The sequence below is a fragment of the Phoca vitulina genome, unplaced genomic scaffold (genome assembly GCF_004348235.1).
Source record: "Phoca vitulina isolate PV1807 unplaced genomic scaffold, GSC_HSeal_1.0 scaffold3, whole genome shotgun sequence".
NCBI lineage: Eukaryota > Metazoa > Chordata > Mammalia > Carnivora > Phocidae > Phoca > Phoca vitulina.
Genome location: NW_022589706.1, coordinates 20,357,976 through 20,374,050, shown reverse-complemented (window position 1 = coordinate 20,374,050; position 16,075 = coordinate 20,357,976). Strand labels below are relative to the sequence as shown.

The 16,075-nt window shown below is 33.7% G+C and overlaps 1 protein-coding gene across 9 annotated transcripts in view; it reads right to left on the bottom strand.

The window, feature by feature from the left end:
• The window catches only part of PCDH7 (protocadherin 7), a 414,694-nt gene that overhangs the window by 188,547 nt on the left and 210,072 nt on the right, over positions 1 to 16,075 (bottom strand). The window contains exons 4-5 of one of the 9 annotated variants that reach the window (XM_032400154.1): positions 6,094 to 6,189; positions 14 to 2,926 (exon numbers count right to left, since the gene is read on the bottom strand). The exons of 6 other annotated variants lie outside the window; for them this stretch is intronic. In XM_032400154.1, the coding sequence (XP_032256045.1) occupies positions 6,101 to 6,189 (89 nt within the window). In that variant the 3' untranslated portion in view covers positions 14 to 2,926; positions 6,094 to 6,100. Of the gene's footprint in view, positions 1 to 7; positions 6,190 to 16,075 lie in introns of those variants that run through there. 2 more of the 9 variants (XM_032400152.1, XM_032400151.1) reach the window with 2 other exon arrangements.

Here is a 16,075-nt window from a genome sequence, read left to right as displayed (position 1 = left end):
GTGGACAGGCAAGCTTAAATATGATAGTTGAGTCTGGTTAATGCTTATGATTGGAAATCTTTGGTAACTTGCTCCGCTTTATTGACTATAAACTCTGGGGGGGTTGTGTCTCCAGCCACAAAATAGAGGTGATAAGATCATATTATGCAGCTCCTGACTTTAAGTTGGAATATATTTTTGACTGGTTTCACTTCTGGCAAAAGTTGTTAGTCGATTACAAAGAATGTCTGTCATGTCAAGCTTTACAAAAGGATGCCAACTTCCCTTCCCCTCCAGGAACACAGCAGGCTACACTACCTAGTGTTTTTCTGTTTCTTATAAATAAAATTGTGTGTTTGCTTTCCTATTTCATCCTGCTGATTCAAGATAAGTAGTGCATCTAAGGATACAAAAGAAAGTGTCAACTCACCAAGATCTATACTTTTAAGCAAGCTACTGCAATAAATTTGGTTACCTCCATACTGGGATTCAGGAAATCTGGATCACAGCTCTCTCACTGACTGAGTGACCTTGAAAAGTTACTTATTTTTTTCCTAACTGGATTTCAAAATGAGGAATTTTCATAATGTCTTCCAGATAAAATAATTTATGATTCTATGTGAATGTTCTATGTTCCACACCTTAATAAATTGAAAACAATGAATCATTAAGTTACTTGAGCAAGTTGTCTTTATTACAATTTTTATTATAGTCAGTAACATTGCAATAGAAAAATAGCATTCACAATGAGGACAGAAGGTAGAGTCTCCGGATACAAAAGAAGAGATGGCTCCACGAATAAAAATTAGGGACTTTCTCTCCAGAACAGTAGCACTGGTCAGATAAAAGCACTTTTCTAGAACGCTACAGACACTGGCTATAACAATCACAATGACTTGTACTGAAAATTCTCAATCACCAATTCCAATGAAATCTTTTGAGACTTATGTTACCAAATTCCAGTACAAAATTATCACTATTATTATGTCTGATGATTATCATGTAATCACAGACCGTTAGCATTGGAATTCATTTTGTCTAACTTGCTATCTTACGAATGAATTTCTTTAATAATGGTTTTGAGAAGTTAATCATGCAACATAAGTTTCAACATCCTTTGTGATACAGATTTCAGAACATAGACTATTCTATGGAGTGGATTTTATTATTTCTTAAGGTACAAATTTCATCCTTATATGGAAGCAATTTTCTCCCATTTAAGCCTACTGGCATTCCTTTTGCCCCCAAGAATCATAAAGATTGAGTTCAACCCTTTGTCTCTCTTTTGCATTAAAGTCCTTCAATTACTTCAAGTGGTGGTCCTCTCTTCAACCTGTCTTCCTTAGAGCACCAAACACTTTTCTTAGATTCACCTATTTTTAAAAGCACAATTCTCAGTATCCTTCTCAAGAGAAAGCTCCAGAAAGAAAAATAAATTAGCACATGATATCTCCAAAGATTACATCCCTGATCTAACTTGGTCTTTGATGAGCATACTATATCTTGGGGAGGTGAAATATAGTTTTATTGGCAAATCTGGAACAAAACTCTAATTTCTAAAATTCCTTGTCTTCCATACTCTGTAGAAAGTTGGAAGTCACTTTAAAAACAAGCTAGTCAAATTCCTCATTTTAGTGAAGTACATGAGATCTTGAGAGGTAAGTGATTATCCAAATATACTGCATTTCACTCTCCTCTTTCTAAAATACTAGAAGACAGAGTGAAAGATATTAAATTGGAAATGTTGCACATAGAATACATCTTTAATAGCAGTGATAGACAAAGCAGATAGAGGTTTTCTGTTCTTGAGACTATTACTTCAGAATCTTCCATATAATCAAATAACCAAAGGATATTGCTTTGGGAATTGAATCTAAGAAAAGCAGAACGAGGGGCTTATATATTCATACAAATTACAAAGCAACACTTAGTATTAAAGAGAAAGAATTTATGTAGACACTGGAGCTTTTGAGAATATAAAGTCAAACATTATAATTACCATATGGAAAATGTTCATTAAGATTATATAGGTTCATATATGAAGCACATCTGAAAATGGAAATCTTGGGGGGGGTCAGGGAAAAGCCATGTGGCATAAAAAGTATTCTCTGCCATCAAATTAATTAAATTTCCAGGTTCTAGTAAAGGCCATATATTCTGTGTAGGCACTCACTAAAAGTCAGATGTGCAGGGCCTCGGAGAGAGTGCTATAATCTACTCATAAATAGAACTCACCGAGGAACACTGACAGCAGTTTGGCATTAAGGAGCACTTTATATAAATGAAAAATTTACTTTGCTGTAACTTTTATTAGGGAAAGTCCATCTCTGACAGGGACTCCTTTATACATCTTTCAATCCTATTCTGTTCTACTTTGAGCTTTGTGTAACATACTATTCCATGTTAGCATAGTCAGTAAGGTCAATAATTTAATTAAGAAAATAAAATAGTTTTTGTTTTGATTTTGTTTTGTTTGTCTTTTACTTCCACTGATCCACTGATGTTATTGTCCACTTAAGGATTTTTTTTTTTTTTTTTTTTTAAGGTGCCCTTAAAAAAATGTGTTAGAATGATGAACGGGCTTTTCAGAAAAAGACCCATCCCGGGCATCAACCAAAATAAAATATGTATTCAATTAAAAATAAAAAGGTAAGACTGAAAATTCTTTTGCCTTCATTAAATGTTATTTTAAAAATATTAATTCATTTTTCTATCTTTTTTCATCCATTTTTATACATAGTGGTATTATTTATTTTATTTTTATACCATACTATCCACTACCTAAACCATACCTTTATTAATGTAAAAATTCAGATCAAAGCCATATGCTGTTTTAAACTGCACCTCCCTTTTTTTCTCTGAAGGTATTCAAATGGATTTTCCAGGCTCTTCAAATTGACCAAATATGAGAATATAAGCTGTGGGAGCCCATCCTGAATTCCTTGTTCTATAAAAAAAAAAAAAAGCATTTGCACTAAATGAATGATAAAGGATTTGCAACCAAGCAACATAGAACAATTAGGAGAACTAGGGCTTTCACCTAGAAAATAATATATAGAGAAACACTATATATGTAAACATTATGACGGAGGGACTGTCTGAATTTATGTCTTGGAAATACTTTCGTTTGGAAAAGGAATATAACTTATTATGTGTTTTCGCAAGGAGAAAACCCAGGATAAATGGATTCAAGTTACAGGAAGACAGATTTTGGCTCAATATAAGAAAAAGCTGAGAAGTTAAAGATATCCCAAAATAGAGTGAGCTACCTCTGGATTTTGTGTCACTGGAATTATTCAAGCAGAGATGAGTAATTCTTATAATGGCGTCAAGGGGATGCATGCGCAAACTAAGACTAGATTGGTTCACTATAATCTCTCTTAAAATTCCATGACCAGTTCAGCAAACACTTATTCTATGTTCTAGACACTTCACATTAAAAAAAAAAAAAAAAAAAAAAAAAAGATAGGAACAATATTCACAGAGCTGATAGATTAATTAATTCTATGATTATCCTGATAGAGAGTATGGTGAGGAGGGATATTCTGACTTGTATCCTAATAGAGCCTTGACTCAATTGTATTCTCTAGGCACACTCCTTTTAGTTCTAAATACTCCAAGTTAATGCTGAAACCCTTATCTTGCTCTCAAAAGCACTATTCCCCCAGAAAAAGTCCTAGAAATATACAGTGTTCCCAAATCAACGTATCTTAACTTGCCCTTTTTCTTTCCAGCACTTTTACTTCAAAGGATTATCTAAGAATGAAGGAAACACACATTCATAAATAAAGTTCTTTTTCTATTCCTGCATTGATTTTGTTTTCCCTCCCAGTTTTATTTCATATTTTTTAAAATCCTCTCAATGTCTGTGGTTTTCAATGATATGTTCCCTTCGATTTTTTATTGCTTTTCAATTTTTTTCATTTTTCCAGACTCTTGTGGTTGCTTTATTCTCAAAAACATTTTTTTTCCCTTCTTGATTAATCCCCTTAATCTCATCGATATTTTAATCTCCACTTTTTTCTTTCTTTTCTTTTCTGGTAAACTGATAACACTCTTACCTATATGGTATGTGTTTCTTTTATTTTCCTATAATATAGAAAAGAATTGCTCTGGTTACCTTTCCTCAAAATCTTAGAATGCATTGGTTGAATTTTCTTCCTTCCATATGAGATGCAAATATATCTATACTTCTTAACACTAGATTTGGTAAATTTTATAAAATTAAAATTAGCTTTTTTCTGCATTTGCAATTGTTTTATACCTACTTGGTTTTTAATTACAGGTCTCCAATTTGGGAGAAAATAATGAATTACTTTGCCTAATATATTATACAGTGACTAATCTATGAAGCTAATAATGGTCAAGAGGCACACACCAAGTGGGATGAAAGCAGAGTAGAGGGAACTATGGATGAGGGGAAAGGTCCACATGCAGGTAAGGAAGATGAACGACTGTTACGTAAACATACACTCATTTGTCCAACATTTAGTGAGTAACAAACACTGTGGACATAGAAGAATTCATAAAAGATAAGACGAAATCATTGTCCTCTACTAAGTCAGAGTTGAATATGACTTAGAGTCTCAGCTTTGCTTGGGAGAGAACAAGAAAAATTACAGAAGGCACATCCTACTTTAGTCAATTCTGAGTGATCATGGCCACATTAGATTTCTCCAAGCCTCATTCTTTTCCTCTTAGATATAGATGATGATCATAATGTCTAACTCTATGTTCCTTTGCGTAGATGAATTAAGAAAATGGAGATGAAACTCATTAACATGATGCCTGACACGCATTAAACTCTCAGCACAGGTCTGCTATTATTGTTGTGAGCTTTCGAAACTGACCTGGGGAAAGGGCCCTCCAGATGGAGAGACCCAGTTATGTGAAGGCCTGTGGGTATGAAAGATAACACCATGTGCAGAAATGGGGTTATGGAGGACAACCAGTGATTTCAGAGCCTTATCAGAGAAGAGGCCATACATTCTTGAATGAAGATGAAATGGTTCAGCCTTCAATGGCTAAAGGTCGTATCGGCAAAAATGCATGTAAATCAAAATGATTTGTTTTGTTTATTGAACAAACAAGTCTTCATTATGCTACCACTTTAAAGAATATAACAAATAATGCTGCCGCACACGTACACACCTAAAGGCACACTATTTTTTTAAGACACAATTACTATTTTGAAGCATCTGCCAACAATTTTCCTAGCCCAAAGGTAGTGTTCTAGTCATATGTCTCAAAATCCTGAGAGAGTCACAAGGGTGTAATGCAGAACCTGACATATCCCCAAAACAAGCCCCTGCAGGAGCTAGAAGGACGAGTTCTTCTAGTGAAAAAGGAAATCAAGGAGGTGGGTGTTTCCCTGTGATGAATAAGTATGTTTTATAGGTTATGACTCTGCTGGAGTTTGAGCCCTGAGGGAACCTAGCTCCTTTCAAAATACAGCAGCCTGAACAGAGGTATCTTGGGACTGCTTCAAATGCCACTAGCTGAACTGACCCCAAAAAAAAAAAAAAAAAAAAGTTTTGCAGAAAGTGATTAGAATACATTTGGCTCTCATATGTGAATATGTGGCTTTGTGGGGCATTTAGATTTATTTGAACCGGTTTATACTTAATTTTCTATAACCAAATGAGTAAGCATCATTCATCTGCATGCAATTTTGTGCAATGCTTTTGAAAATCCAAATGCGATACTGATTGAATTATGAGTTAAAATTCACAAAACATTCTCATTTTACATTTTTCAAAGGTATATCACAATTGCTCCTGGAAGGTTGACAATGGTATACTATTACAAGCTGCTTCTCTTTCCTATATGATCAGTTGAGGAAACTGTGTGACACCTTTCTCCAAAAATGGTATCATTAATTCTTCTGTAGTCTTCACGTTAAAAAAAAAAAAAAAAAAAAAATCTAACTGTACCGGGAATTCTGAAATGCACAGCATGCTGACATGTGTAAAGATATACTCCAGTTGAATAAATCTGCCACACCAGGCGACTCTGTGTAGTGTATAAATGCGTCTTCTGAATGTCAAGGAGTCAGACTATTAGTGAAGAACGCAGAGGACGGGCAGCGGCATTGCCTCGTGAGAACCACCATACCTGTTGATTAATGGAGAGGCCTTAACAGCACTCTTCTTCCATGCGTCTTGCCATGAGGAAAGGGGAGGAAGGGAAAGGTGGTGATGGCAGCAACACCTGGGGAAGGGAGATGGGGAAATACGTGAAGGGAAAATCAGCAGCCCCTACACAACGGTGTCCATCCATAGACCTTGCCAATAAAACAATTTCCAAAAACCCTGAACTTGGTTTCTTTCTCGCCTTTCAAAAATCATTTACGCAAACTAGGTATTTTTGAAAGTTCTCAATACGAACATTCTAACAACAAGAATCTTCCAAGTCTAGGGACATATGGGGCTGCTATACGTAATAAGCTACTATCTTATTCTCGCCTGGATATAAAGGTATAGATTTTTTTTTACAACATGTTTAAGAAAAAAACTATATAGGATAAACCATACCAAATATATATGTATTTCCACCCCCCCCCACAGTAGGATTATTATCATTTTCTCATTCTGCCTCTACCTCATTGCTACCTGACGGGCTCACAATGCCTTTTCCTTTTTATATTCTCTTAGGGGTATGTAGTTCTGATATCAAAACAACTTCAAGTTGCTAAGTTAATAAAAAAGAATTAAATTTAAATTTCCTATACACCGCAAGAGGTCAAAATAATAAAACTTGTAAAAGGGTTTATGTTCTAATTATGTGTTTGTAGACATGATTTAATCGGGACTATCTGCAAATTGTGAAGAGTAAATATATAGGATTATATAAAAAGAAATAAAATGAAAATGTTTAGTAAACAGTTGATAAGAGTAAATTATTTGAATCTTAAAAATGATTAATTGCTTTAATAATATCAATAGATGAGATGATACCACACCTGAAAACCAAACACTGCTATCCGATTTTGCTCTTAGTATTTGTTTTTGAAGAAATCTTTAGCTTTGTATATTTATATTTAGATACAAACTACACATGAAAAATGATCGCTTTAAACTATTTAGAGAAGCTTATAAAAGCTTATAAAAGTGGAAATAAACTTATAAAAATATATGTATATTTTATAAAGGAAAGCGGTTTTCTACTGTTTGGGGGGGATGCTGATCATGGAGGAGAATATGCATGTGGGGAGGCAGGAGGTATGTGGGAAATCTCTGTACCTTTCTCTCAATTTTGTTGTGAACCAAACTGCTTTAAAAAGTTGTCTTAATAAAAAAATAGTAAAAAGAAATGAAAGTATTGTAAAATATTTAAAAATAGGAGGGAATTAATTTTTCTTTGTGGAAAAAAAAAATTTCACCCCTCACGCCAATATGTTTCTCAATGTATTATTTATGGATGGGCTGGGACATTCTTGAATTTTTGTTTAAAGACAGGGATTTTCGTGAATACATGTTTGCATTCTGAACGTGATTCTACCCTTTAATCCTGATGTTTAGGAATGCAGCTATCACGAAGATCTTTGGGGTTAGAAGCATGACAATCCTTTTGGTCTTGTCTTAATATTGTTTAGACAGGGTGTCTCAAAATTTTCCAATTTCTCAATTCCTCTGGTCCTTGACACACTGCTTACTATTAGCCATCATCTTTGTTTAGAATAACATGACCCACCTCATGCTTAGGCAACAGTATTAGTCAGCCCTTGAATTGAGAAATTTAGAAACTAATTGGTTATCATAAGAGATTAGCATCAAAGAATTCTGAAGGCATATGCAGTCTAGGCCTGCTGAAATTAAGAAAAAGCATATCAAAGTAGAAAACTTAATTTTTATCTGATAGGATTAAACATGATATTTTTATAGCTTTGTTTTTCTTATAATTTTTTTATTTTGTATTTAATTTTAAAATATTGCTATTACACATAATATTTTAAAATTCAAATCCCCCTTTAAAATTAAAACCTACATATACCAGTAATATCAAAGTAAAAAAAAAAAATAAACCTAATTATTTCTATATTTAAATATTTCTGAGTATTTTGGGATCAGCATTTTGTCCTTGGAAGAATCAAATGTGGGAGTTTTGCAAGCCAGAAGAAAAAAGATCCACATGCTCTTAATTTGGGACAAGATTCTTGCATCCAGCATGAAATACAGCATTGTTTTTGTTTTGTTTTTTTAATATGGCTCCCTAATATCCTAAGAATTCTATATATAGTAAATTCTTCCTTTGACCTGAGGAAGGGTAGATTATTATGATGTAATATATTTGAAAATTAGCACTATATTGTGGGAGATTCAAAAATAACCAAAGGTATACTTATGAGAAACTCTGGAAAATAAATACACATACACAAGACACAGAAGAACACTAATAGTACAATTTATCAAGATATAACAGTAATATAAAGTGATTTTATAAATAGCTGAGTTTATAAATAACTGAAACAACATAAAACAGTAACCGAAAAGATTAAACTGTAATTGTAAAGATTCATGAATTCATGGAGTAGAGAACAGAACTTTATGGAGCAAGGAATCTAAAAATGAGAGCTATTTTTTCTTCAGGTGTGAAAGGTAGAGGCCAGGATAATAAAATGATCACTGGTACTAAAGGAGTATTTGGTAGGAATCTGCTTATGGACCATGATGTAAGCTAGATTTTCACCTGGATAAAAAGGCGCGGGGTGGGGGGAGGCCATATGATAGGTGAAAATAAAAAGTGGATAGAGAGACGGTTTGTGATTATTATTAAACAGCCTTGACATTACAGAGTTTGTAATGAGACTGGTTTTCCAAAAGGGCAGGGATTCTCTCATGGAAATGAAAGAACAATGACATCATAGAGAATACCACGGGGCGGCCCATCGTAAAGTCGGACCCTTCTAATTTTTATTTTTGGAAAAATGTATCATCAACGTAGAAATGCTGGTATTAAGCTACAGATACCAAGGGCTGTGTGACTCAGTGAAGTAAGCACCGAGAACACAATGTTGAACCGTCATACAGAAGAAGAAAGTCCAAGGCTTGGTTCCTATCCTTAAGGATTACAATCTTTAGGTGGGGAATGAAACTAAGGGTTAAATGTTGTAGTGCTTGGATGTTAAAGGAGAAGAGATGAAGGGAGCAGACTTTGACGAGACAGATACTAAACTTCTTCTTAAAGACAGAGTAGGATATGGGTCCAGAATGGAAGGAAAGAAGCAGTTTGCAGAAAGGGAAGTTGACACAACCTAATGCAGGATGGTGGGAAGGAGGCTGTTGAGTGCCAGCAGGTCTGACACGAGTCCAACCAGAATGGATTATGTAGTGGAAGGAACACCAGAAGACGCCTGGATGTGTGGAAGAGTCACATCAAACAATATAAAGAGATTGATTTAGGCCGTGAGACTGCTGTTCTCTACAAAACTGTCTTAAGCCTTTCTCAAAAAGCAGTGTGCCCAGTACAAGGACATCCGAGAAAAGGCTATACCGCAGTACATAAACATTCCTGATAACAGTACTTATTTATTTGTAAAGTCCGTCTTAAAAGCAAAATTTCTCTAACAATTAGAAACATATTTTAACTCTGGGTCTGACTCTAAAACTTCCCCACAGTCTCACACTTTCACACCCAGGGCTCTGCTGAAGATGATCCGTCCAGTATATTCCTCTGAGGGAGGCTTACTCCAGGCAATGAGATGGGTCTGATTTTCTTTCATCCTCCATCTTGCTAAGAGTAGCTAAATAATGATCAAAAGGGGCATTTTAATGATCATCATGCTAGCATCCAGATTGTGTATGGGCAGGGCTAGAGTGTGAACAGGCCAGCCTGGCTCTCTGTGCTAACTCTTGCATGACAGGATTAAGATCTGCCCCAGTGGCTACGGGGAGAGGTAGGACCTGAAAACTTTTGCAGAGAAAGGAACGCGACATGTTCTTATAGCATTCATAAAACTGCGCTACTGCAAGTAAGACATTGCCCATTGCACTTCTCAAGTATAAAATACACAGTCATATAAACCCTGAATGAGATTATTAGTCAAACTTAACTACTGAGACCACAAGGAAGGAAAAACCAGGAAACACAAGGGGGAAAAATGTTATTGTGTAGGCACCACCTGAACCTTTTTTTTTTAATCAGTTAAAGTCATAACTGATTTAAGATAAAAGAATAGCTGTTAATCCTTTATTCAGCTCTCATTAGTGTTAATGATGTGTTCCTAGAATCCTGAATTATATTTTCTACTCCTAAGATTTAAAGGCATAGATTGCATAGCTTAATGGCAATAAATATCAACTAAGTAAAAATGTTTACTATTAACAGCATCCAGCTTTGGTAAAATGGTTGTGCAATGAAAAAAATCAAGAAATAGTAAAAAAAAAAAAAAATTAAGTGTAAACCTTAGTTACTAATACTGAAGTAATTTGAAATGAGTTTGATATGTATGCATTTAAAGTAGGGTGTGTTAATCATATTAAACATATAATGTTTAAATTTTCTTAACTCTAGAGCTTTGGCTTTTTTCTCTTCAACGGTAGATGTTCATTAATTTTACTTAATATTACACTCTACTTCCTACAAATTAACTATCATAATGACAGAGTATCGCCATATACAGATCTGGAGTTGCGATACATTTTTTGACAATTTTATTAAAATTTTAAGATTTAGTTGTATTAAAAACATTTTAGTAAGTCTATAATGTTTTGCTTATTTTCAAATTCTAATGTTTTACAGATCTGCTCTCCCTAGAAATCTCACTATTTGTATCTATAATAGTAGGATCCATTCTGTCCATTAGCCAAGCTAATAGCCTCTGAATACCTGGTTAATTGTTGATTAATGCATTGAATAATGTTCACTTACAATTTTAATTTTAATTAATACATGATTTCACTCCATTGACATAATTAATATTCTAAGTTTACTTTTTACTTAAAAATACATTTTAATGTGGATTCTGCTCATTCTCTTCTTGACTTTTAACTGTTTGAGTCAATTTATAAAATTATAGAAAGCGTAAGTCCTCACAAAAGACATTTATAGCCTCTGCAACTGAAGGTTGTTATATCAATTTGATAATTCAGTTTTGCTCATCACGTATTTCATGAGTGTTCAATCTGTGCTAGTCACTGATTTAGTCAGTGGAACTTGAACCTTAAGGTTTCAGGACTTCTTTAAACTCTGAAAAACTATAGAGGACCCAAAGTGCTTTTGTCTTTATCTGAAGTATATCACCATTGATTTTCATCATATCTAAAATCTAAATTAAGATGCTTAAAAATAATTAATTGTAAATATATTTGAAAGTTCCCATAAATATTTTTATGAAAAATTATTACCATATTTTTTAAAACCAAAAAACTCTCCATAAGAATGACTCTGTGATTAATGCTAATACAGATGTGTGAGATACAAAGAGCTAGGTACGAGAGCATCAGCAAGGCCTCACAGAAGAGGTCTTGGTTGCAGTCAACTTTAAAGAAAAAATTGGTCAGCAGGAAAGCGATGCAGATGAAAGAGGTTAAGACCATTTCAGTGAAAGAAGGGCATGACTAGACACAGCAGGTTATAATAGAAAGAACATGTGCTTTTGTTTGACAGATTTTCTTCAAACTCCATCTCAGCCACTCAATGGCTACGTGACTTTGAGCAAATCACCGAAGATCTGTGAGCCACAATTTGCTCTCTTGTGAACTAATAGAATCTACATATTAAGAATGTCCCAAGAACTGAGATGAAAGATGTAAAGTATTTTCACATGTGGCAGTTAAGGAGCACACTCAGTAATATACCATTTTTTGGTTGCATATTTAAGGCTAGTGAATTGGTTACCATGCTGAGAATATAGAGTACAGGAGGTCAGGGAGAGAGGATAGAAGTTTTAAACAAGAGCGAAAGGGGCAGCAATGAAGTTGTTTCAGGTTCAAGGTGGATTTGAGTGATTTAAAAAAGAAAACAGAAAAATAATAATATAGTAATATAAATAGAACTACTTTGAGAACTTCAAAGGGAATCACTTCTCATGCAGACCTTAGCAAACCTATCGAAAATCTTGATTTCCACAGTGTCTTTCTATCCTCTCCCAGGGCGGGAGTGGGGAGGAAAACAAACTGTAATTTTAGAAAAAAACATATTCCAGGATCTTCATAAATATAGAAAGAAATGTGTAAAGAATAACATAGATGGTAGAAAATTTACTTAAGACAGAAATTTTTTTTTTTTAATTTTTTTTATTGTTATGTTAATCCCCATACATTACATCATTAGTTTTAGATATAGTGTTCCATGATTCATTGTTTGTGCATAACACCCAGTGCTCCATGCAGAACGTGCCCTCCTCAATACCCATCACCAGGCTAACCCATCCTCCCAACCCCCTCCCCTCTAGAACCCTCAGTTTGTTTTTCAGAGTCCATCGTCTCTCATGGTTTTAAGACAGAAATTTAACCAATCTTTTCCATGGCCTATAGAGGTCTCCTTGACCTGAATCTTATAGTTGCATTGAAATCAGATTTCAATTATATTTTAGTAATAAATGAATGAATGAATGAATATATAAATAAGTATATAGTTAATTCCATATGAGAAATGTATTAAGAATTTGAACTAGCAATTGTGATGTTCTCAACTTGTAGATGATATTTAGCAGATACATAAAGTCCACCCATCAATGTCAATTTATCTAGAAAATACTTTTATTGAGAGTGTGGTATGCAAAGAATATTATAATTTTTCCCTATGTTAGGTGTGTACCATCCTCATGCTATCTTTGATGTTCAAGGCCCTTGATGGATAGATGGTTAAAAAGAACAATTCCTCAACTACAAAATAAAGATTTCTGTTGATACATCTTAGTTCTATCACCTAGGACAGAAAGGAGAAAAATATAATTAGAGAAGCATGGTTTTGAAATATAGAATATACCCTTCACCAAGACCCAGGTTTAGAACTTTATGAAACGTAATAAATATCCTATCTCATGTATAAACACTAAGTGTAGTACACACCAATGATCAATAACAACAATACGAATTTTAGGTGAGAAAATCTGTAATACTCTACAATACTCTTATGATTAGCTTGTCTCTTTTTGGATATGGTATGTTTTACACTACTCATTGTGACTGATTTCTCTACCACCACAGTGCAACCCAGACCATTACCAGAAGAACAAGCAAAGAAAAAGCATAAAAGCCAATGTGATAATGGAAATCATGGGTAGACGTTGGCCCAGAGAATATTAATTTATTCTTTAATTAATTTGGTGAATATTTATTGGGCATCTAGTCTATGCCAGGTATTGCCCTGGTAGTTGGAGACAACAATAAACAAGAAAACATGGCCTCTGTCCTCCTGGAGCATAAAGTCTAGACGGTAAGATATTTAATAAATAAATAAATTAGTAAATAAATAAATAAATGCCTCTAGTCTACTCAATGCACATACAAATAATTATAGAGCTTATTTTCAAGAGAATTTTGTTGTAAATATTACATATCATAAAAATTAAACCATGCCCTTTATAACCTCTCAAATCTTAATTTTGTAAATATAGTAAAGCTCTGTATCCAAATAGGCAGATATCTAACTAACCAACTCTCACCATCTAAGACTTACAAATGATTTGTCCTAATAGCTGAAATTAAATATTAGATGATCACTTTTACCCTCATTTTTCTGGCATCATGTTTGTGTGCCTGTACGTTAGGGACTGATGTCATCAACTTTCAGTGATAACTGGAATATAAACTCCCCTTAATCAACCATCCTTCCCTGCAGCATGATTTGCTTATAGTTTACTCATTGAAATATTTCTTTTCTTTATAAACTTTTTCTTTTTTCCTATTTCTCTCCTTTTAGTACCAACTACTATATTCTAACTTTGCCAAGTCAAACAACAGTTGTCAATTCTGAGTGAATTTTGCCACATAAATTTAATAATCTACTAACAATTGGGAAACATTAGTTTGTCAAAAATGCTTCAGTCTTAAATAAAATTAGCAGAAGCTATGCAAGGCCATTTTGAGTTTACTGATATGAAAATTTAAAAAAAATGGATGATTTCCTTTGTGGAGTTGAAATAACTCCACTCTGTAGTGTTATTTATAATTTTGAACCTCAAGGAATGATGATTCATAGACATGAAGAATGGAAGGAAAATAAAACAGTCTGTTCACCCTATCCTTTATTCGAAAGACTTGAACACTCTTCTTAATGTATTTTAATTTATTTTTAAAACACAAGTTGTTCTTTGACTACAAAACATCTCAGATGCTTGTAAAAACTTTTTTTGTTTTTGGTAGTATTTTCTTTTCAACACATTCATGTACAAACAAAGAGATATGAAGCATGCTCTAAGTTGGAATTCAGTTAATACACAAGAACAGCTTTTTTTTTTTCAATACTGCCATTTAAATGACACGAAGGAAAATGTTAACTTTGGGCAATGCTATTCCCTCAAAGCATATATCTTATTTCATTATGTATGTGTGAATTCCTAATGCTTTAGTTCAAACCTATAAAATATGGTTTGAGAAATCTGATAGAGGATAAAACTACAAGGGTAGTACAAGCCCACATATTTTCATACTTCTGCAAATTTACTGATTTCTTTTTATTTCAATCAGGTCTCTGAATTGGTTGACTAGCATCAAATTTAATAAACAGCATGCAGGGGGTCTGCTAATATATGTGAAGAACCTGTTCTCTATCCCTCACCTCCAGCATATATGCTCTTTTTATATGTCAGTTAAGTAATACATTTCCTGGGTGGGAGGGGGACTTGAAAATAAACCATATGCCACATGGATTTTATTGTAAAAATAACAGCTATGTTTATTTTAAGAATATTGTATAAAAAGAAACTAAATATTTGTCTTGGTACCCTCGATTTGTATATAATGCACAACATAGGCTTTTGTATTTTGCTGTTATATATTTTTTCTAGTTATAAAAATATAATTTTATAAAATCTTATATTGTGTGGCTAAACCTTTTTGGGTCTTTCAAATATCCCATTAGCATATCAATTCATGGGGGTTCATTATAAGAAGAATCCTGAAATCACCTTTTTGAAAGTTAAAATTTTACTGGCCAAATACACTAAACTTCTCAATAGAGTTTCAATCAAAATCAATTCAGAAAATGTGACGATAAAAACTTTTTAAAAGTTTAAGACAAAAAAAATATATACTCTTTGAAATGTGGACCAAAACTTTTAAAGTAATTCCTAGGAGATGAAGAAAGAAGTTAAAGATATTTCCCTTTGACATTAGTTAGAGCCCTGAGTCCCTCTTGGCCTACAGGACAATATTCTTCATTCTAGGGGAATCACTGGTCTCAAATTTTAGGCCCTTGCTCATCAACCTTGGTGTGTTTTTCCTCCAACACAAATCCAATTAACTTCCTACTCTTAAGTGACCCTTCTATTCCTTGCCAATAAAAGGAACAGGTAAGGGAATACAGTACATCAAAAGAGACAAGCATACGGACATTACATACTGTGTGAGAGCAAGTATTTCCAAAATAAATGCATATTCTAAATTTTCCAACATCAAATTTAGATTTGCAAAATCAGGCCGTGCATGATTAGAAATGCTGAAGGCATACCTCTACAGTGGTTTTGAGATTTCAAATTACAACAGCATCCCATTTTTACAAGGCATTACTAGAATATTCTCCAATGTGTATATTAGATTTCTGTATAGAGACAGTCATGTTCCTACAAGCCATAAATTTAATAAGTCACCAGATATATAACTTTCATTCTCACATTTACATTACCAAGTATTTTATGGAGCAATTTTCTTAGTCATAGCAGTGAGACTGTTCAATAATATAAATAAATAAATAAATAAATACTATTTCAACATAAAACCCTTAACTCTAAAAGAAAATAACTATGCTGTAGTCTCACAAGAATACAATCCACTATTAAAGAGACCTCAGTTATCAGGAGGGTCTATCTTGGATTGCCTCCATGAAGGTTTATTACGAGTAGTATCAGAAGGACTTTATTTTAACAAGCATTGCAGAAGCCAAGGACAGTTATGGCTGGGTTCTAGTGTGGAGAGAAAGAGCATGAAAAGCC